The sequence below is a fragment of the Cinclus cinclus genome, chromosome 5 (assembly GCF_963662255.1).
Source record: "Cinclus cinclus chromosome 5, bCinCin1.1, whole genome shotgun sequence".
NCBI lineage: Eukaryota > Metazoa > Chordata > Aves > Passeriformes > Cinclidae > Cinclus > Cinclus cinclus.
Genome location: NC_085050.1, coordinates 43,213,882 through 43,236,349, shown reverse-complemented (window position 1 = coordinate 43,236,349; position 22,468 = coordinate 43,213,882). Strand labels below are relative to the sequence as shown.

The 22,468-nt window shown below is 37.8% G+C and overlaps 1 protein-coding gene across 11 annotated transcripts in view; it reads left to right on the top strand.

The window, feature by feature from the left end:
* TMEM131L (transmembrane 131 like) overlaps positions 1-22,468 on the top strand; it is a 74,690-nt gene that overhangs the window by 32,124 nt on the left and 20,098 nt on the right. For 7 of the 11 annotated variants that reach the window (XM_062492885.1, XM_062492882.1, XM_062492886.1 and 4 more), the window contains 14 exons: positions 447-557; positions 6,655-6,732; positions 8,673-8,826; positions 10,890-10,948; positions 11,287-11,395; positions 12,343-12,448; positions 13,091-13,244; positions 13,844-14,014; positions 14,326-14,395; positions 16,347-16,464; positions 17,044-17,182; positions 18,176-18,285; positions 19,898-19,970; positions 22,105-22,250. In XM_062492885.1, coding sequence (XP_062348869.1) covers positions 447-557; positions 6,655-6,732; positions 8,673-8,826; positions 10,890-10,948; positions 11,287-11,395; positions 12,343-12,448; positions 13,091-13,244; positions 13,844-14,014; positions 14,326-14,395; positions 16,347-16,464; positions 17,044-17,182; positions 18,176-18,285; positions 19,898-19,970; positions 22,105-22,250 — 1,598 coding nt within the window. Of the gene's footprint in view, positions 1-446; positions 558-6,654; positions 6,733-8,204; positions 8,369-8,672; positions 8,827-10,889; positions 10,949-11,286; positions 11,396-12,342; positions 12,449-13,090; positions 13,245-13,843; positions 14,015-14,325; positions 14,396-16,346; positions 16,465-17,043; positions 17,183-18,175; positions 18,286-19,897; positions 19,971-22,104; positions 22,251-22,468 lie in introns of those variants that run through there. The other 4 variants (XM_062492887.1, XM_062492883.1, XM_062492890.1 and 1 more) reach the window with 4 other exon arrangements.

The window sequence follows — 22,468 nt, the reverse complement described above, 5'->3', positions numbered from 1 at the left end:
TCACTGTCATAAACTAATCTTGGAGCAAAATTAAACCAATGGTGGAGCAAAATATAAATGCAGTAGAGCCATCCAAATTGTGAATCTTACAGTGTTCTTACAGTTTTCTCAGAAATTACTGCACTCTCAAATGGTGATACATGTATTGTAATCACCTGGAGAATAGTAGGAGAATGTAGATTATTTTTGAGATAACATGATGCTCTGCTGGTGAGTGTTTTGTCCTTGTAATAATGCCTGAATGAGGGATGATTCTTCAGTGTTATTTATGTCTATGATAACTTTCTGCATTGGAATTGTATGTTTTTTGTCTTTTAAAAGAATTCAACATGAAAAACTGATCTGTTTTTGGGATGATTGTTGTTATTAGCAATATAGTTTTGGAAGTTGCTGTTATAACTGAAATTCTAAATATTGATGTAATGACTTTTTTTTTTTAATATCAGGTTTTTGGAACAGGAACTCTGATGTCTTCTCCAGAAGAATCTAAAGTGCAGCTGGCAGATGCCTACTTACTGCTTCCACACATTCAGAACATCCAGACATCACACACACTGGTACAGTATGCATTTCAAGAGGAGAAACCTAAGTCCATTTAACCACAAAAGATTTTTGACTTCAGGTTGTTGGGATGCAAGAAACATTAGCAAAAAATCCGAGTACCGGAGACTGCAGAAGAGAGATTGCAAGATACAGTATTACTGTGATTAGCTGCTTTTATGAGATGTTGGCATTTATTCACACTTGTTCTTTGCGCCCCTGTGGTGGGGTGCCCTCTAAATTGTGCTGGCAAAACTATTTGTGAGGGTCTGCTCTGACTGAACTGGAGAATCAGTCTGCCCTAAACAAAAAAAATAAACTTTATACCATAAAACTAAGAAGGGCAGAAGCTGTATTGGTTTATTCTGTTTTTTACTTCTGGCCAGTTCCCTGTGCAAGTTTACAGCAGGGCTGCACCAACAGTTAGCCAAGTTAAAAAGCATGGCATGCTGCATGGATGAGAATGGGAGCTGTGAGTCAGGCTGCAGTATACCCTCCTGCACCTGTCAGTGCTGAAGATAACAGCTTTGCTTACCTCATCTTCACAATGAGCTTTGGAGAACACAGCAAGCTGAATTTATGAGGTGTAAATATTTGAGTTGAAACAAGTTTAATGATTTCTGTCATTTGGTTGCAGTTGCAACCAAATAATTGATGATTTCATTGATAATTTCTCAGATAATTTCATAGTCTTCTAGTCTGTATAGAACCTCTCAAGTGCATAACTAATTTTAAAAATTGAACTTTGAGATTTCCTGTTATATTATACACATTGTTTTTCCAAAAGCATATTTAGAATACCTTAGCACGTAACAAAATTTAATACTTGATCTAAATGTGAGCTGTGTTAATTGCCTTTGTGATGCCTTCTGTTCTACATGAGAAAAAATACCAGCAATACAAATAAATTGTATGTTTCAGTCTGCTATGCATATGTTAGGTCAGTCTTACCTCTGTCCAACATTAATGCACAATTTCCTTCTCTCCCTTTCTTTTCCTCCATACTAATCTCTTCCCTGTAGTCACATGGTTCCACTTGCTTGTGGACATACTAAAGCAGACTCTTGGAAAGAAAGCAAAAATCTTCAGGTTTTGTAGTTTGGGGTGCTAGAGGTAGAACTGAGCAGAGTTTTTTTGATGCTGTTTATTTTTACATCTTTACATCTAGCTGAATGGGTTGTTGTCAGGTAGTACCTGAAAGTTGCATACATGCTTTTTTACAGTTCAGTCTGAATTCTTGAGTGGAGAAACTTTGGGGAACATTTGACATTTTCCTCACTGTAGCATGGCAACCATTATCCTATGCTTGTATGGAGTACAAGTTTGAGGTCATATTTAGCAGTGCAGCATGGTACCACCTGGCACTAATCTTGTAGGACATGAGGTGGGAGAGAGTGTTGACTAAATTCTCCAAGCTCTGGGTGTAATTTTGCTTTGCTGGGCTGTAATTGAAACACTGCATGTGTTCAGTTTGAGCAGAAATGCTGCAACAGTGGGATGGGCTCCTCAGCTGTTGAAGATGATAGACAAGATCTAAATACTGGAGAGGAGTTTATGATTTGAGTTTGGGTTCCTCTCAGAAAAACGTTTCTCTCCAGCTAGCTGTCCTCTCCCAAAGGGCCTTCTTCGATTCATCTTCCTTATGTTCTGATCCAGATCTCATTTAAAAAAATTGTATCATTCTGTTTTGTCCAGTTTATATTTTAAGGTCAGAAGATGTAGAAGGAAGAGAGGTTGATGAGGTTTGAGTAAGTGACTACACATGGGCAAACGGAAGTATACATAACATAACTATTAAATGGAGTCTTGTAGTGAAGAAACATTTAAAACAAACCAGTCATACTCACTTAGCTCACTTAGCACATTTCTTTTCCCCTGTTTATTTTTAACTGACATAAAAGACCTGTTTTAATAAATTCAGGATAGCATAAGCCTCATTTGCACATCCCTTTTCACCTTGGGATGATTGAGTTCTAACTCTGGGTGACAGCATTTAGTTGGAAACAAAAAAGGTGGCTTTACCTCTGAAGTTCACTGGGACTACTTGGAAATCTCAGACAGACAGCTGCATGCTGTGTGTCTATTTTTTGCCTTCTGTTTTAAAGTTGTGTTTAAATTGTTCAGTAATACTGACACGGTCAACAAGGCCAAAACAGCTTTGACATTATTTAGTCCCATCATGTGCTAGGTATTAGGTATTATTAGGTGTTACCAGAATTGCTGGAGGTCTTGTTACTCCAAATACTTACTCTTACTACTTTGATAGTTGGAAACTTACACCTGACTTCCAATTTAAATTGCTTTGTGGCCATTTTATATATTGAAATTCACATTTAATTTATATAACTCTTCCTGCTTCTGATGCTTATAATCAGAGTCATTTGTAGGTGGCATCAGAACTTTCACTTTGCCAAGCTGAAGAGTCCATGCTCTGTAGTATCTGGTAATGGGCTGTCTATTTCTTCACCAAATTTACCACCCCTTTTGTAGCTTCTTCATTTTGCAAGAATTTATTTTGAAGGTCAAGGCCAGAATTGTAAATAGGGGTATGGGTAAAATTGTGACACTGTAGGTTATTTGTGTTGGAAATATAGCATACACCTGGAGATTATAGATGGAAATGTACAGTAGTTTCCATTGCAAGTACAATGTGCAACAGTTTTGTGTTCAAATTTTTTGAGGAAAATTAACTCCTGTGGATTTTGTGTGTTGTTTTTATCTTTTAATGGGCTAAGCGCAAAGGCCTTTCTTCTTCCTCCTTCATTCCTGCATGTTTTTAAGCAGAAACTTTTGTGCTTAATAAGAAATGAAAAAGGCAAACTTGCTTTTCTTACTGTTGAATGTCTCCATCTTTCTGTTACCCTTTTCAACATTTCATCTTTTGAGGGGTTGGGATTGGCATGCTCTACCTGTGGTCCTGGATCCCAGGGTATCTGGGCTCATAGCTCACTCGTTGGGAGGAAAGGAGAGCTGTGTCTCACACAATCAATCTGTAGTATGTCCATGTGGCCACTCAGCAGCGGCTAGTTACCACTATGCCCTAACAGATGGTGGAGCCCATATAGCTCATCTTTGTTTACACAGCTTCTGGGTGTAATCTTTGCTATAGTTGCCTGGTTTTTGGCATTGTTTAGTATTTGGACAGCACTAAGAGGGCAGCTACATCACTGCCTTGCTCTGTTTGGGATGGTGGCAATGTCAGTGGAGGAGTGGCATGCAGGGTGGAGAGTCTTACCATAGGAGACACAGATAACACCTTGCTAGCTTCCCAGAGGAGTTCAAAATTTATGAACCAACCACTTAGGAAATACTGCAAGTACTGGCAGGAATGTAACAGTCCTTAAGCTATGTTTTGCACTGGTGGGCAGAGGATCAGGGAAGCAAACAGGTCCAAGTGTGGTGCTTTGGTGTGGAGAGGGAGGGAAGGAAGGAAGGCAGTAGAACTTTCTTGGTCTACTATCCTGATAACTGCCAGCAAAAAACCGATGAAACTCTCAGAATCATTATCACAGGGACAGCTTACTAACACCATTCAGAGTGGAAATACCACCTTAGGGCCAAGGGCCATCCAGGACAGGAACTCTGAGGGATCAACCTACAGGAAGAAAAGGGGGATTGTTCAGTGTTGTTATTTTTTAATTCTGTTTTTTTTTTTTTTAATAGTCAAACTCCAGTAAGTGATTTGAACTCTACAGTCCTGGTAATGTTGCAATAATATATCTTTTGAAAAATCTTTTAGAGAGCCATCTGAAAATCTTTTTAGAGAGTCACGTGTGATTGAGACCTCACTGTGGGATGAATTGTTTTCTAAATAATTGCCTACTCTACTGTCCCCAACGAGAATCCTAGCTCTTTGTCACGAGTGGGGCTCCTTGCAAATGGGATGATGATTCAGGTTTTTAGGGTTTTATTGAAAGATGCCTCTATTTCTTTAAAATTTAAACTTGATAAAGCTTACCAAAGCTGTCAAGAATTTAATTTGTGTGTCTTCTATCAATTGGTTTTGTTCAGTTCATATAGGATTTGTGGGTGCTGAGTGTGTGTGTGTACATTCAAGTATGTATGCCTGAATACCTAATACAAAACAGAGGCACCAGGTAATGAAGTGGCAGTGTTTTGCAGAGCTGTTTCTGAGATTTCCCTGGTGTGCCTCTCCTTTTCGATTTGCCTATGGTACAAACTTTGGCTGCATAACTCAGCTTTCTGCTCCGATTGATTAGCAGTGATATTTACAGGAGTGCTTGTTGTGCTGCTGGGATAATGGTCCTGGATTTGTCTGGTTAGAAACTCTGCCTCAGACAGTGTTTTCTTCTCAGATGCATTATCTTCTCCTTAGCGTTAACTTAGAGCCATCCTGCCGGTGCTGCAAGGTATTTAGTATGACACTTAGGCGTTACTGCCTGCCTTAGAGAAATGCGAACCCGTTTCCTGTTCTGAAGATAGCTTCACAAAGAAATAAAAATTTCCCCTAGAAAACAGATCAACAGCAAATACACCCCAGTAGCATTTTTTCCCCTGTGTACATTAGAATTTTCAGTTTTAAGGTGACAGCACTTCCCATGTTAGTTCTATACCTGGTCAAGAAAAACAAAGGCTGGAAAAATATGATGTAGCTGAATTTTTTTTAATGGGGGTGTGGAGTCTTGCATTACCTTAAATGACAATGGCATTGAGTAAGGGCTAACAAATCCTTAGTTAGCACCATGAAAGCAGTAGTGTTCTTTCAAGAAGTACTGAGAAGGGAAGTTCTAAGCATCAAGTTTTATCAGATCAGAAAATGACCTCCAAAGTTGACTGCCTTGTTAAAACTCCGGTAGCAGCCATGTGGGTTTTTTTTTCTGCTCTAAAATTTGGTATGGACAAATCATCTGTAAAAAAAAAAAAAAGGACTTAGCAGGGGTTTGAGTCCCCCAGAAAGCTGTGTTGGGGTCGGTGTCTGAGTGCCACTAACCACCTTTGCAGGGGCTACATTGCCCTCTTGTGTGAAGCCTCAGTCATTTTGGTATGAAGTCCTGTTGAATTGGAAATGCAAATATTGGCTTCCTTTTGGCACTGCTTCTATAAAACTAGACCCCATGAAATGCTACACGTGCTAAATCTGTCTATTCCCGTGCCCCTGCCTGGCCCTTTTTCTTGTCATAAAAAGGTATGAAATAGGGTGCTATATACATTAAAAAGTTTCTTCAGTTTTGCTTTTCAGCATCAAATTATTGGAATTGTTTAAAGTCAGTTTCATCAACACCTTCAAAAACCTGAACCTGCAGATACCCTACTCAAGTATTTCACTACCACAAGAGAAACAGAGGGTGGGGGTTCCAGATCAGCCTCAAAATTAGCATAAAATATGGCTGTAAGAAAGGCACTGACAAAGTGACAGGTCTGCTGTTCTGATTCTGGCTTTTTTGTTTGTTTTTGTTTGTTTGTTTTTGTTTTTAAAATGTAATTCAGAATTGAGATATACTGGCTGTGCAGTTTGTGCCAGTAATTTGGCAGTGCAGATTTCCAGATTAACAGGTTTCAGGAACTATACTTGACTTTATCAGATTTACGAGTGCTTCACAAGCTGGCACAGTCAATGTCGTCCTTTCCCTTTCTTTTTTTGTTTTCGTTTTCATTGTAGTCGATAAAGAGGCAAAACAAGTATTTTACGCCTATCCATTTTGGCATGGAGCCAGACCATGTATCAGACCATGTCCAAGACCAATTATTTCTTGGCCTACATACTGTATTTCAGTGTCCAATCAGCAAAGGAAATACACAGAAAACAAGGAAATAAGCTTTTATATTGCACAAAAAGGCCCTGTTGAATACCGTTTTTTTTTGGCATAAGAAAGTTTGTAATAGTTCTCATGCTGGTGCTGTATAAATATTTAGTAATCATCTGTAATAATAGTTTAATAAGTAGGTAGATATTGCTGGAGTTCTGAGATTCAGAGATGGATTACTGGACTACTGTACAGAGTAATTGTATTAATTTTTAAAATTCCTCACATTGCTGTGTTACGTATATGAGGAAGCAGTCCTATTGTCTTTATAAATTAGAGTATGTGAAATTGATTTATATAACATTTGAAGCAATGTGTTTGATGTTTTCTTCACCTTTCTTTCTTACAGACAAAAACTATGAATGCTACTGTATTACAGGTTCGTCTTGAATGCTGTTTACCTAATGACACGCATCAGATAGTTAAGGTATGTTTTATTACTATTTTATATCTATGTAAGTCTTCTTATTTTAAGCCAAACTTAGAGGGACACTTTCCACAGCTCTAGAAGTTTTAGCAAAAATGCAGTTTTCAGTGTCTCAGTTTAAAGGGGAATTTTGCTTTTATAAAATTGTATACTTTGACATAGATTAAATGTCATAGCACGGTAAAATCTTCGTGAGAGAAGGAGATGAAAATAGATACCACCCCATAAACCTCCCAAAAAATCACAACCAGTCCAGCAGGCCAAGCATTCTGATGTGTAGGTGTTGTACTACTGATGTGGGGCACAACATTATTAGATTTCTGTAATTTTTTCTTTCTGGAAACTTTTCACGAGTGTCAGGTTTGCAATGAGAAGTGTTCAGTGAGCTGAGAGGCTGAAACCTGGGCTGCCTGGGCTGTTTCTCAGCAGGGCATGAGGGCCACCATGGTGCTGGACAGACCTGAGGAGGGGCAAGTCTGTTAGCAGAGATGTCCCTTCAAAAGCACTGAGGCTTCAGGACAGTAGGTTATCTCCTTGTCCTGGGCAGTGCCTCCTGAATCCTCTTCCCATTTCTTCTCAAGTGTTCTTACACAGTAGGTGGGTGCTGCTCAGTGATCACTGAATGATTACACTCGGTGATCAGCCGATCAGCCGTGGGTGTGCTGCTGGGTGAGGCACAGACCTGTGCTGTGGCGGCAGCACCTCTTTCTCCAGGAATTATGAGGCCCAGGCTCCATAGCTGTATTCCTGTACTGAATACATGGCAGCGTTCCTGTGCTGCTTCACTTCCCCGTTTGGTTCTTGCAGTGCACAGTGCATTGAGGTGCTTGAGGTGCCCCCGAGCATTGGAGGCTGCCTGGAATGCCTCTGTCTGTCCTGTGGTCTGAGCTTCCCAAGGGCATGCCATACCTGTGCTCCAGTCTCCGTGGCAGCCTCCTCTTTAATGACAATAGCATTGAGTAGGGGCTAACAAATCCTTATCTAGGACCATACAGCATTTCAATTGGCAGCCATTTCAAGTGTTGAGGGTCTCTGATGCTTTGTGAGCTGCGATGGCATTCCATGCTCAGGCATTTCCCCACTCCTGTACTTGCTTGTGCCAGTTGAGATTAGCTGGAAGTGTTTTGCTGCATTTCTAAGAGCCAGTCTTCTCCTCATCCTCCATCTTGAGCAAATCAGTCCTGGTAGGGCATCAGAGCCTGAATTTGGTGACCTTTGTGGTTTGATGCAGGACTAATTTATGTTATTCACTGTTTATTGTTTAGTTATATTTTGCTTTGTTGGCCTTAATTTTTTTTTCAAAATGGTGTTTGTGTCTTTGTAGTTGCTATAACTTAGCTGTGTTAACCACAGCCACTACTTAGAGATGGAAAGAAGATCCTGTTTGTATTTTTCTGAAGTATTCTAGCCAGAAAGCGGTGTTTTCTATTAAGAATTGTACATGTATGTTTGTTTTTTTAAAATTACTTCAGTGAGAAATGGAGACAAAAACACAGGATTTGGAAAAATTAATTATAAACAGACCAGTGAACATGAACTGTCTTCCTACCATTAAGACACATGCATCAGTCTGTTTATGGCACATTTTATTGAAGGCAGAGGATTTAACAAAGGCAACTGTTTTACAGTCCCTGAGGTGAGGCTGACTAAGACAGTTTATAAATTTGCATTCTCTCAAGGTTCAGTGTAATTTTTAGTTGTTTTTGTCTTTGCTTTTGCTGTGCTCTCTGCACCTGTACTGTGTTTGGTTTCTGCTGAGACTTTAGTAAAGGTCCCAATTACTTGTTTTGCCAGCACTTTGGTACTGGAAACCTTGTCTCTTAGATAATACCTTTGATTAATTTCTCAGAGTTCCTTAGTGTAATGATTTTCTTCTGTTGTGTCCCCCATCTCACACACACACACACACACACACACCATATCCCTTTGTCTTGCTCCAGAGTTGCTGTTTTATGTCTGATGACCCAATGCTGCTAGAAATGAGCTTAACAGTAAGAGTGGAAAATGCCCAGCAAGATTTTGTGGAGCACAGACAATACTTACTGGAGAATCTTTTTATGGTTTATGTAGTAATGGAAAGAACAAAGGCCTCAGGTAAGTCCTAAATCTGCCTGTTAAATGTAATTCAGCTTGGTTTTATACATAATTTGTAACTTGACATCCTAATTTGAATCAAATTCAGTGACAGCTAATTTCACAAGTAAGGGAAGCCAGATAAGTTCAGTTTAACACAGCTTACAGACAATTTGTGTTGGGCAGAGTTATTGTAAAGAATTTTCTTCATAAAGGTAGCAATTGTAAAGTTGTAAACTATATCTCTTTCTTTCTTTAGTCCCCCATGCTAATGCATCTGCTTAAATAGTATGAAAAGATAACATGGTCCTTTGAATTCTCCAACTGAATTTCTAGTTTCTCATTAATTAAATTGACCATAAGGGGACAGTGAAGACAGAGTGGTTTATACAGTACTTGGGATAGTGGCCATTATGAAAAGTCGAGTAATAAGGTAATACAGATGTGCACACCATTTCTTCTTGTAAGCTAGAGTTCCACAGGCAAAACAATCAACTCCTTGCAGTTTCTTTATGCTGCAAATCCTACAGATCTGGGGGATTTAAAATGATTTATAGAGTCTTGCAGTCTATTAAAGTAGCTTTCTTTAGCATTTCTGCTGGTTTTCCTTTTCGATTGAAGAAGAAACTGCTTAAGAATCCAGATTAAAATAATATTTTTTAGCATACTTGTTGAAAAGGAACATGATCTTTTTATCTTTTGAGAAATACATTTCAAAATCTTGTCACAAAACAGTAGATGCAATATACACAAAACAAAATCCACAATATGTGCTGTTTACCTTGTGCCTGTTCTGTGATATGGTATTTCACAGACCTGAAACTGAAATACCCACTGTAAATGTGGTTCGCTGCCAGTGAGATGCCAGGGCTTATTAATGCTGAATTGTGGATGTACATTTATTCTGATGCTGGTAGAAAATTGTTCCCATCTGTTCTGTCAAGGGTGCTCACTGTTAACACTTTTGATAGTTAAAGTACTGGAATTATGTTTTAGGACTGTTCTCTGTTAAATATAGTGCAATTATAAGTCCTGCCTGTGCTAGAGGTTGGTCCTATAAGCCTTTTGAATTTAGCTGTTGGTGGGAAGTTAGCACCTAGAGTGAGACAACAGGTAGGCAGTGTCTGCAGGGGGGAACTAACCAGCTAGAAAGGCTGAAGAGTAAGTGCTGTAAATAGCTATGGGGTATGTGGAGCTCATAATCAATTCCTTAACTCTCTTTTGGAAGCTGGCACTTGCAGTCTTGCTTTCATGCAGCTGAGCAAACCGTACACATTGTTAGAAATTGTGGCTGGTCAGGTGGGGAACGTCCTTTCATGCCAGATTTAATACAAGCATAAGCAAGAGAAAATACTCAAGTTATCTTCCTTGTGGAAGGACTGTAGTATGGTCATCTCTTCTTCTATCCTGCTGCCCTTCTTTTGATCCTCTACGTTTTCCTACTGTCCTGTGGATGGGAACATAGCTTTGCCAGTGACCAAGTGTGGTTCCCCAACATAGCTGTACCATCTTACCAGCAGGTGAAAGCTGTTACCCTGTCTGCTGTTGCTTTAGGCAGTCGTTTGCTACCTACCAGATGATTGGGCTCAAATCAGGAATGGTCCTGTGTGCTGAATCTGGTTTAGTATTATTTCCTGGGAATGGTTGCATTTTAAAGCAGGTGAGCCAGGATATTGTTCAGCTGTGTGTGGTACAGAACAGTTTTTACTGGACTCTCACCTGCTATTTTGGTAGACTGGCCCTTAGAAAGTTACTTCATCAGCAGCTGTTCTTCTGCTGCTAACTCCTATCTCCCTGCCCCTAGGTGGGGGAAGTTGTGTTCGATACATGGTTTAAGGGATAATGACTATTCCCTATTGAAGCTTGCCTGCATGTTTGTGGCTAAAAATCTTGTTGAGTGGATTTTTACTCCTCTCTCAAATGTTTGCCAGCTCAAGATGCTAATAGTTCCTCCTTTTTACAAGGGTATCTGTTACACAAAGTTTTTAAAATTTAAATTAGGATTGCTTCTCCTGTGAGCGTCTGACAAAGCCAGTGTTTCTGTCCTTGGAGAACTTAACCCTGGTGTTTATTCTTTTGGACAGGTCATTCATCAGTAGATGTGTATATCATGCATTCTGGAAACAGCCTTGTGCATATACAGGTAATCGTGGGCTTCCGGAAGTCATAATTTAGGGTGGTGAATTTGATTAGGGAATTAGTTTTCTCTAAGAGCAGATTGATTTTGCTGGTGGCAGATGTCACATTTCTAAGCTTTTTAAGTGTGTCCAAATGTCTGATAGCTCTTTGAGATGACATGTTGTAGTTCAGTGATGGAATTTTTTTTATAATATGTAAGAGCTGTTGACTTGAATAAAAATTTGTGTGTTGATTTAGAAGATACGAGAAAATGGCAGATGGTGGCATGCAAATTTGACGAAGAGCTGCAACACTAATAATGGTAGTACTGCTATAAAAATCATTTGTCTTGTCTTCATGCAGGAAATACAGCAGTTGTCACAAAAAGACACATCAGCTGTGGAGTTTGAGCCAGTACTGCTATCCTCATCATCTACTAACTTCACAAAAGTTGCTTCTATTTCTTGTAAAGGTATAGGATGCGCATATTTAGAGATAATAGGATTAAATAGGATTTGATTGCTAATAAAGGCATAGGTTTTTTTAGCAGAGACTCTGAAAGATCTCAAAATCAACTTGTCTAGACTTCATGGAAAAGCAGGATGAATTATTTTTGCTAATACCTTTTTGTGTATATATGGCTCCTCTTATGGTGGTTGAAGGCTCTAAGCAATACATGCTTGAAAAAGGGGAAAAAACCAGTTGTTAAAATGTTAGGTGATTTTACAATAAGCATAATTATTGAATATGCTTTTTCAACATTCTTTCATAGTTTATGGTGTTTTTTATGCTCTGAATGTTTTCTAAAAGGCTATTGTGCTTAGGTGGTCATTTTCTATGACATTTCTTGGCTGGGCTATTGAAGAGGTTTCCCTGAAACAAGACATGTTTGTGGAAGGGCAGAGATTGGCATTTAAGCATTCTTGACTCCAGTCCATTTCTTATTCTGACCACTAGACTGCAGCATACAGACTTTAAGCTTTAATGAAAACAGGCTGCTTTCATAATGACATTGAGACATGTTTTTCTTAGGGAAAGCCTGGATGGATAAGAAGAAAGAGGGGACTGTTAAGTGATTCTCTTTCTCAGAGCAGTTTTCCACTTACTAAAAGGAGGCAGTGTGCTCTGATAAGTAAGAATGCTGTGCCAATGACGTGTGGTTAAAATTGGTCGGGTTGCTCTTCACAGCCTTGTTGCGTGTGTATTTGTTGAAGGTGTTTAGCATTCATGGATACTTCTTAAGGCAAGGTTTGAAACCTCTGAAAATATTGAGTCTTAGAACTCAGTTAGATGCTTTGCTCACCTGTGTGAGGATTGCATCAGCAAAGGTTCCCTTTTTTAGTGTTCTTGCAAATTTTCACATGAAAATAATTTTGAATATGCTTCTAGCTGATGTATTCAGTGTCTGCTCTTTCCCAGCTGCATCCTGTGACAGTGAAAGTCTTTATTCAGACAAGAGGAAGAACAGTCTTTTGAAAGGCATGAAAACACTCAAAGCCTGTCTTTTTTGTCCTGTGATGGAAGGGTAGGTTGACAGTGGATTTTTGTTTGTTTGTTAATGTTCACTGATACTATAATGAAAATACTGTACCTTACTTTTAAGAGATGAAGTTTACTTCCTTTGTCACTCTATGATTCCAAAGTCAGTGAAGAGGTTTCTTCCTATTGTTGCTATGTCATTTGCCAAAGTGGACCTGTCACATTTAAAGCAATAATTCTGTATTTTATCCCAAGAAGAATTTTAGGAGCCAGTAAAAAGATGTGCCTTAGCAGCTCAGATCATATAAATTTTGCTTGGTCTATGATAAAGTTTCCAGCACCCTTGTTAATGCAACACAGAAGCAGAATAGTCTTTTCTTACTTCAGTCATCTTTTGCAATTTCATCCTGTATCTTTTTTGCAATTTCATGTTCTGATATGCAGTGTTGTGCTATAGCATAACAAGACGGTATTTTGCCTGTCTTTTACATGGTTCTTGTGAATTTTAACTCTCATAATTAATTATTCCCAAGTAAATAATTTTGTTCTTCTTTGGGAAAGCTTAGAAGAGCCTCATCATACAAGTGTGCTATGACATCTTCTCTTGTATACACTACTTGTTGTGTACTCATGGACAGTAGCAGGTGTATTTATATTTTTTTCTGTATATCTTTTCTGTATCTTACAGTTATTTTGATGTAGATCCTTCTGCAACATTGTTTCATATAGAACCACATCATAATACTTCAGGGTATTGGTCCGTATGGTTTACAAACAATTTTTACTTCAGCATTGAATTGAATGAAGTCTTTGTAGCCAGAGAAACAAAGAACATAGTGAAGGTAAGCTTTGTATTCTTTTTGTACGATGTTTTGTCTTTGATTTAAAGATATGGACTTTTGACATACAAAATAAGTTCTTTGAAGAACTCAGTATTCTTAGAGCTGGTTGGAATCAGTTGAAAATAAAGGTTTATGTACATCTGTAGTGATTAGGTTACTGTCTTAAGAGGCATTATACACTGTCCAGCTTACTTTTGTATTGTTTTATTGACAACTGTTCTTTCATTGGGTTGCAGCTACAGATGCATCAAATTACAGACCACTGCTCTGTTCTCAGAATTGTTGAATGTGTGTGTTTTTGCTCTCTAGGATTTAGCATTGCTTCATAGTGGAAGCCTTTAGTACATAGATGAGCTGAAAAGCTGATAATTTACTGGTACAACTGCTTGGTTCAAATGAGGCAAATCTGATTTGTGAATAAGCACATGATGTTGGCATCTAAATGGCTCATTTTATGTTTTGATATTGAGGTTTGCATAAGTGCACAGTATGGATCAGCAAAAACACAAAGGATGAGAAAGTTTGCATTTTTCAAGGTACCACCTGCATCAGAAAATGCTGTACCAATTTGAATTCAGCTGTCATTTGATTCTTTTCAGATCCTGAACTTTGCTGAACCCTTGACTCTACCTCCTGGCTGCTGGAATGTATTTTCTTTGAAACTCAGTGTGAAAGACACTGCAACGAATGTGCTCTCCAGTATTTGGTTGTACACAAATGTGGGAGTGATGTTTGAAATACCTCTGCAGATATATTCGAGTGTGTCCAAGGTATTGTGTTCAATTGTGTGTGTTGAATTATTGTTAGGCACTGCAAACCCAGCTACAGCAGTGTCTCTGTCAGGCCAGAAATTTGTTCTTAATCCTGAAAGAAAAGCGCTGTTCCAGACCACTCTGATGACCCATTCTGTAGCATGAGAAGTTAAGTCCCCAGAATTGAACAGCGATGGACTTACAGTTCTCTTGGTATTTAATTGTCTTAATTCAAGGCTTTAATTCTCTTATTTGACTCTCTGAAATTATGCACTGAGAAACTGAGATTTGTTCTCTTGTTTTGTCATATTTTTGTTTTGTTTTTCCAGCAGGGAGATCTTAATTTTGAAGCAGTTGCCCACTGTGATATTCAGTGCTACTTGGGACAGTCTGATTCAGGTAGTATCATCTAAGTATTTTTTGGCATCTGACTGTAGTTTTATTGTAGCAAATTCATTTTGTATAGCTGGACTTGTAATGAGAATATTGAGATTGTTCATGCAAGTACTTAGTTTTACATTTTTTAAAAAAAATCTACTTTTCTGGGAGTATATAAGCAGCTGAGGGTTCTGAGTACTTGGTGCAGTATTTCAGACATCTAATTCCATAGGACTTGCTCAGCTGTTGTTCTGTCTTGAAACATTTTGTTTTTGTTTTAGTATTTAAGACTCTCCTCTAAGTTCTCATTGGTGATATATTGCCCTTTTCTTTCTTCATACACATTTTCATGAGAGATGTTGTGGTAGAATGGTAAAACTGTCCACCAACTCAAAGTTATTAGAAAATGTGCATAACCTGGGCCCAGATACTGGGAATTCTTTGATGAAAAACAGCAAAAAAATGTTGACCAATATTTGCCTGTATCCAGAGATAAATCTGAAGGCCTTTTCTTTCTCTCTTTTCCACAGCAATAATGCCATAGATTTCAGCGAAATATGGTTTGTCAGGCTTATAAAACAGCATCCTTAACATTGTATCATATGAAACAGAAAGAAGAGGTCCATTTTTCTGGAACTGGGGAATCTATCTCCAGATACTGTAGTGCTGGGAGCTGTTTTAAGTACCTGGCAGGCATTTAAATACAGCGATAGGTATTACATGGCATGATACCACCTAAAGAATGTTGAACTTAATAAAAGCTAATTCAGAACAGTAGTTTTTATTCTCTGTGCATTAAGGAGTTTCAGAAGGTGACCGGTATCATAGGCTTTAAATGTTTGACTGCTCTCCTGGAGGTGTTTTCAAGATGATGTTTCCTAACATGTATTTTTGTGTGAGGATATGAGGAAGGCAGTAGTCATCAGTCAGATGTGAAAAGGAGAATTAAGGTGTCATACAGAAACATGTGACTTGAACAGTTACTGAGACATTTACATGCCAAGGTACATATCTCAGAAGCAAATGTTTGTGGGTTTTTGTTTAGTTCTTTTCTTTAAAAATCTCAGTGAAGGAATATGGCTGATACAACCGAATCCTTTTTGCTTACTTTATTTTCATTCTAATAATACACATGAGATCTGTACTTACAGGTATTCTGCCTTCTGCTGTAGGATACTAGTCTTTGTTAAACAGAAATTATTAATGCATGAGCCTGAAAATACTGACCTAAAGAAATTGTAATTGGATTATTCCAGTAATCACCAGTCTCAGTTAATTACTTTAAACATTAAGGATTGTTAAATGACGTATGTACACTTTAAAAATAAGTAATTTTTGTTTTCTTTCTGAAGAAGTTTGTTTTTCTAACTACTTTCTACTGTATGAAAATGCTTGAACCAATATGAGTGTAACTTTCTAAAATGCACTGATCTTTAGACTGGTGTAAAGCTTTGCTGTTTATCTTAAGAAGAATTTGTGAAAAATATCAGCATCTAAAAAAGAAGCTAATATTAAAAGACTGTTGCCAAACTCTGGGAATTGTTTTGTTCCCTGCTGTGCTATGCTACTATATTTTTGTACCACTGTGTAGTATATTATCTTGATACTTTACTACTAACAGTACAGAGTACTATGTAGACTACTGATAACATGGTTACTCTTCAGTGGCATCCATTAGAAATATCAGCAGTAAAAAGGGCTTACTTGAGCATACACAGCCTATGCAATACCCATTCTCTTGTTTGGACATAGGGTTACTTTGTTTTTGCAGATGTATTCTGTTACGCAAATCTGATATGGAAAATAATATATATACCCTTGCATATTCTCACTTTGAAGGGGAAAAATAGGTTGCCTTTTTTGTTTTAGGTATGGATGCTTTTCTGATACCGAGTACTCGCGTTCAGAAGTAGATAGATGAAAGGAGCAAATATTACCTCTGTAAAATCTGAAAAATCTATTATCCTTTTAGCAAATCTGCTTTGGCAGAAGAGTCTCTCGCTGGACCATTCTGCCTGGGATGTGGATTCCGAGCTTGCAAGTGACCTGTATGAAAGATGGCAAAAAATAAGACATGGGGAAGCATGCAGGTCTGTACAGAATCTGTTCTTAATTCAAGCCAATACAGGGTTGTAAGAAAGAACGTTTTTATTCTGAGGTATTCTTAATTAGAACAAAGCATTTTGGTCCATTTTTCTACACTCAGTTTAGTTCTCTTGAAGCATGTGGAGTCTCAGACCACCCCAGACACCCCCAGCTTTCATTTCAAGGCACTGCCAGCCGCAAGTAAGCTTTTCAGCCTAGAATGTTAATAATATTCTGACTATAGTTATCTCACCAGGGCTGCCTGACCTGAAAGCAGTCCAAGCAGGTTTTACCAGCTCATCTCTGGAGTTGCATGAGTCCTTCATCAACAGGTTGCATAGCAGTTTTCTCAGGGTCTTTGAATGGCTTTCGAAATTTTCAGTCCATGGCCTACATACACAGAAGTTATGCTGACTCTCTGCTACTAGGCTACAGCTTTATGGACTTTATTTTGTAGAGACCATTTTCAAGAAAAGATAAGTTCATGCAATTATAGATCCTGGCAAATCATCTTGTTGTTGTTTGTTTGTTTGAAAGAAGAAAAAAGAAACTAACGAAGTTTTCTGCCTTTGCTGATAAAACAGGAGAAGTATTTTAGCACTGGCTCGCTTTACTCAGCAGAAGAATTCTGAAGAGGAATCATTTGCCTTTTTCTTGCCACGGTTGACTACAGAGCCTGGCCTTGCACTCAATTTTAGTGCCACAGCTGTTAAAAGTAGTATGGTGAGGATGGTTGTTACTATGTTTTTTTCTGAGTTGATATATATTTAGCTTGTTTAAATAACAGTCTGTGGTTAATATTTGGTGCTGCTTAGCCTTTTCATACTGTTTTATGCGCTGGTGTTTTGATTTCAGTTAGGATACTAAATTTATATCCCTTTGGCTCTTTGATAAGTTTTATAGCTTCTTAGTTGTAATACTTCAGTTCTAGGAGAGGAGTAAAGCAGTGTAGGTTTTAACCAACTATTTTTTGTAATTGTTAAAGCTTTCCTGTGTTCATTGTGTAAGTTACGTGCTTGTGGTAAAATAATTGAACATAGGACTAGGGATAGGGTGTGTTGTCATTGGTGAGGCATGCAAAGCCATACAGCATGCCCTTCCTCATGCCACTGCATTTTGTAGCAGAAGTGTGTAAAACATTTATGACAGATAATACACTTGCGGAGCAATGTATCTTTCAGTCACACTGGCAATTGTTTATTTCTTGTTTGTCTCTACGTCTCTACTAACGTAGCCTAGGCCAGAAGCAGTCATATGGAAATTGTTTTCATATGCACATATTGTGAATTACCTTAATATTTCATTTGTCCAAATTAATTGTTAGTCATTACAGAAATTTTTATAACCTGCTTGCATTCAGACTTCTCTAAGAAAAGGTGGCACCTCACTAACTTCACTTTCTTCTGTGCAAGAGCTTGGTTCACATCTACTTGCATAAATCAAAATCCAAATGAAAAGGTTCTTTGGGGAGTGGGACAGTATTTTTGTATACGTGGTTAAAAATGCACTCATAGCTGATCTTGCAAATTATGACATTGTGGAGACTTTTCCCGCTGTTACATGCGGTTGCACATGTATGATTAACACTGCATTGAGACAGAAGCCAGGTTGAATTCCCTTGAAAATGCAGATTATATTGCTAGTGCTGAATATTTTACCAACCATTTCTCAATTATGTAGTTTTTAACTCTTTCTTTTCCCCTCCAAACTATTTAGGTAAGATATTTCGTACTAAGAAACCCTTCATCCTTCCCAGTTATGTTGCAGCTTCTGCCTCTTTCTTATTACCCTGATCCCCAAGCTTCACTGAGTCTGCTGAACAAATGGTAATAATTACCTCAGGATACTGTTTTTGCTTTGAAAAGATCTTATTTTCTATGCCTTATGATTGTTACTTACTGGGTTTTATTTAGTTTCTCAGAGTGTGACTTTGGTGGGGATTATGTTCTTACCCGTTTTGGAAAATACAGCCATGTTCGGGGCAGCTTCCTGTATATGGTGCATGCCTTTGTAATGTACCTCATCGTTGATAAAACACAAATTGAATATGTTTTAAGCAAGTTTGTGTCTGCCAGATATAAATTATAGTTGGTCATCTTCTAGGATCTGAGGCTTAGTGCAAGCTGCCAAAGTGAGGTGAACAACTTACAGAGTTGAGATTATGCATCTCCCAGTGCTAGTTAGTATCTATGGAGTCTGTAGAGAGATCAGTGAAAGGAAGGTATCTGAACCATCCCACCAGCAAAAGTTTTCATCTCAGCCTTTCCATAAGTAATAACCTGTTTGAAGAGGAAACAGGAAGCAGGAAGAAAAATGCAGGTCCAGAGGGAGCAACCTCAACATAAATGTTTAGGGTCAGCTAAGTAAATGTTTCTGCGTTTTTTAGACTCTCTGTTTTAGAATTGAGATGATCTAATGAGAAGTCTAGAGAAGAGTTAGATGATTAATAACGGTACCTGGTGAGTGAGCTGAAATTCACCAAAATAACTTACACCTGCCACATTTACCTTTGAAAAAATTTCACAGTTAGTAGGACTGTGTGGTTAGAGACAGTGGGATTACTCCTGTGCTTAGGTGTAATTTGTTATTTGGGGTCCAAATCCCTGTGTAATTGCTTCCTTAACCTCATTTCTTTACATAGGTACATGCATGTGCATATAATATGTCTGTATATATATGCACATTAATAATGGCATCTGTTTGCATACTAAATATGATTTCTACATAGAATCTTTCTAGAGGTTTTCAATTACATTTTCTCTGTATTTGCACACTTTGATTTTTGCAGATCTTCTAAGTTCACCACAAACCACATCCATTATCTGATTCTTTTAAAGATAATGTCATAGACAGTTGTGACAAATTAATTTTCAGTTCAGTGGCTGGAGGTCCGTTTGTCCTCTATAATATATGTTTTGCATACTGGTTTTCTTATGTCAGTTTTTAATACCTAATGTCAAATGCTTACAATTTACATTTGAGCAAAACAAAAATCAGTTACTTTAAGTGAATTTAATTTGAAAATTATGCGATGAAAAACAGGAATTTATCCCAAAAAATCATGAGCAGAAAGAGGGATATTTGAGTAAATTATGAGATTTAATAATTATTATTTATTAACAGTTATGTGAGCAGGAAGAGCTTTGGGGAATTGGTATTTATGTGGCGTTGGGGAATTCTATTTCTTGACTGTGATCTTTTTCAATATTCTACACTGACAGGCCTAAAATGCCCAGCCATTTTCCTGTTTTCCAAATGTGCATAATCCACATAAAACTGATTTGCAGTGTATTCTGTTGAAATACAAACATTTCTGCCATATTTCACATTGTGAAATTTGTAAAAGTAGTCTTTATTTAAGAACAGATGCCAGAATATGAAAATAAGTCAATACAGTTCTGACAAGGCTGGGCTAACTTTTTGTTTTTGTTTATTTAGGTTTGGCATAAATGTGCAAGCTATTAATTTCACAACCACTGAATTCAGGCTAATGGATGAATGTTCTCACAGGGTAAGATGGCTAATTTTGGTAGTAGTGGTGTGACACACTAGAGAAAGTTTTTGTTTTGTTTTGTTTTTTCCCTCTTCTTTTTTCCTTTTTTCCTAGCTATGCTACTTCTGGGTTCCTCACAAGTGCATTTTAAAGCATTTTCACAGTGTTTTCTTGATTCTTCATCAGGTTTGTATCTTTGCAGTTAAATATTTTTAGGCTTTGGGTCAGTTTTGAATACAGTTGTAGAGAGGAAGTGCATGCATGCCTTCCTGCAAGCATGTGGACGTGTTGTTGTGACTTCACCCTTGGCTCCAGACTGACAACGAAATGTTAGGCTGTGGAGTTGATGATGCCAGGAGCTGGCTGGTTATCTTCTCAGTAGAGGGAAGTAGTGTTGGGTAGCTCAAGGGAGGAGGAGCCAGGATTTCTACATCTCAGCTTCAGACATTGCAACTTCTGGATTCGGGTTTGGAATGTCATGGTTCTCTCCAGTTCCCATTGCCTAATTTTTGCATGAGTATGGTAACACTTGACTGCGGCACACCAGTGCTGAGCTGTGCTTAAACCCTGAGGTGTTGCGTCGTGGATGACAGAGAAAATGCTGTATCTGGGATGCTGGCATATTCTTGTGACCAGAGTACTATCCAGAATACCCAGAGAATTTCTTCTTACGACTTCTTGTTTGTGGAAAAGCCCAGAGTTAATGTATTTACCTTGCTCTTTGGTCATGCTGCAGCTTAATCTTAGATGTCTTGTGTAGATACATATTTCTGCACATATGCTTTAAGACCTTAATGAAATATTTGTACCTTTTAAAAAGAAAATAGTATGTTTGCTGTGCTAATCAAAGCTGACCTTTCCTTTCTGGCAACAGTTGTAAGAGTTGTTGCAAAAGAGACAAGACAGCAGTTCATAAATCCTAGCCTGTAGGCACTTTGAAAAAGGTAGCATAGGGATAGGAGTGAGCTTCCACACTCCCACACACCATACTCTTGGCCAAATGAAAAAATAGCTGTAGATCTTCACATCAGTGTGTGCAATACATGTTTTTCATTAGATTTGAAGAGATATGGGGAATGTGTATGGTTAGATAGATTTTCAGCACATATGAGAGGGATCTTGCCTTGTTAACCAAATCAGTAGTTGTTAATATTAGTTGTTAACAATAATTGTTAATAACAATAGTTGTTAATATTTAAATTTTTGCATAAATTTTTGTCATAATTTCTCTAGCCAGTTTATATGTGAATTGTTGGGCTCATCTTTGTAGGGAATGACGTGGGGAAGTTTTCAAATGTCATTCATGGCTTGCTTTTAATAAATACTGACTATTAAATGCAAGTTTTGTGCAAGTTCTTGTAGTTTTTCTGTACTGTTTTTCATAAAATAGACTAAAAATAAAAGCATTTTGAACTGAAAAAGATGAGAAAAGCTGTTAGTATAACACCCATAAGCTGAGAAACAACCAAGTGAGAGCCTATTTTGGAATATTCATGGGCTTTTTGACTGCTATAGGTATCTGATCATCCCTTTCTAAGAGGGGACCCTCAGTTCTGGAAGAGCAAGTTATGGGGCTATTTTCATTTTTCAAAGGCAGGAAGAATAAGCAACAGTATTTTTTTTTAAATGTTATTTCCAGACCAAGTGAACTTCTGGTAATTCTGGTTTTCAGTTAATATAGTAGAGAATGCTCTTTGGCTTCTTTCCAGTGACTCAAATGATCAGCATATTTTCCAGCAGTCCCTTTCTCACTTCAATGAAGTTGTACGTCATATGCTGAGGGTATAATGATTGCCACATTTCCCTATGCAAGCAGTACATTGTCAGTTCTTGTGTTGTGAAGTGTTTCAGGATTCCTTGAATATGAAAGAAACTATTTCTTTACCATCGGAGCAAATAAAAGCTGTTTTAAATAATGAAGTAATACATTCCTCATAATAAGTGCAGTAGTAATGAACTTTTGCTCAAATAAACAATCTTATTAGATGTTTTATGTTGTCAAAGGGAAAGACTTTGGTATAACAAGTTAGTTAGCAGTTTCTTCACCTTGCCAAAAATATTCTAGGTGTTGCTAAGTAGTGATACAGTGCATTCTTTATTTACATCTTTAAACACATCTTTTCTGTGATTAAGAAGTGCATTTTTTGTTTAGCAGAATGCACATCAAGAGGACCTCATCAGCAAGAAATGCAGTTCTGAGATGCTTTGGTTAAGTTTACAGCCCCTGGAAACTAGAAAAGTTGGTGTAATTTTTACACCTCTTGACTACAAAAGAGTTTCTTCTCTTATTTTAATCAGGTAATCCAAGTTTTAGTTGTAACTGAGAATCAAGCAACTCAATGTAAAAATGAATATGCGAAGTCCTGGCCCATGGACAAATGGTCAAAATTTGAAAATCAGAATACCTCTGGTTTAATACAAATTGCTTAAAGTGTGTTTGTGCCTATGTCTCAGTCATTAATTTTCTTGATAAGTGGTCAGAGTGGTATAAAATACATGTGACTGTACTGAGGCAG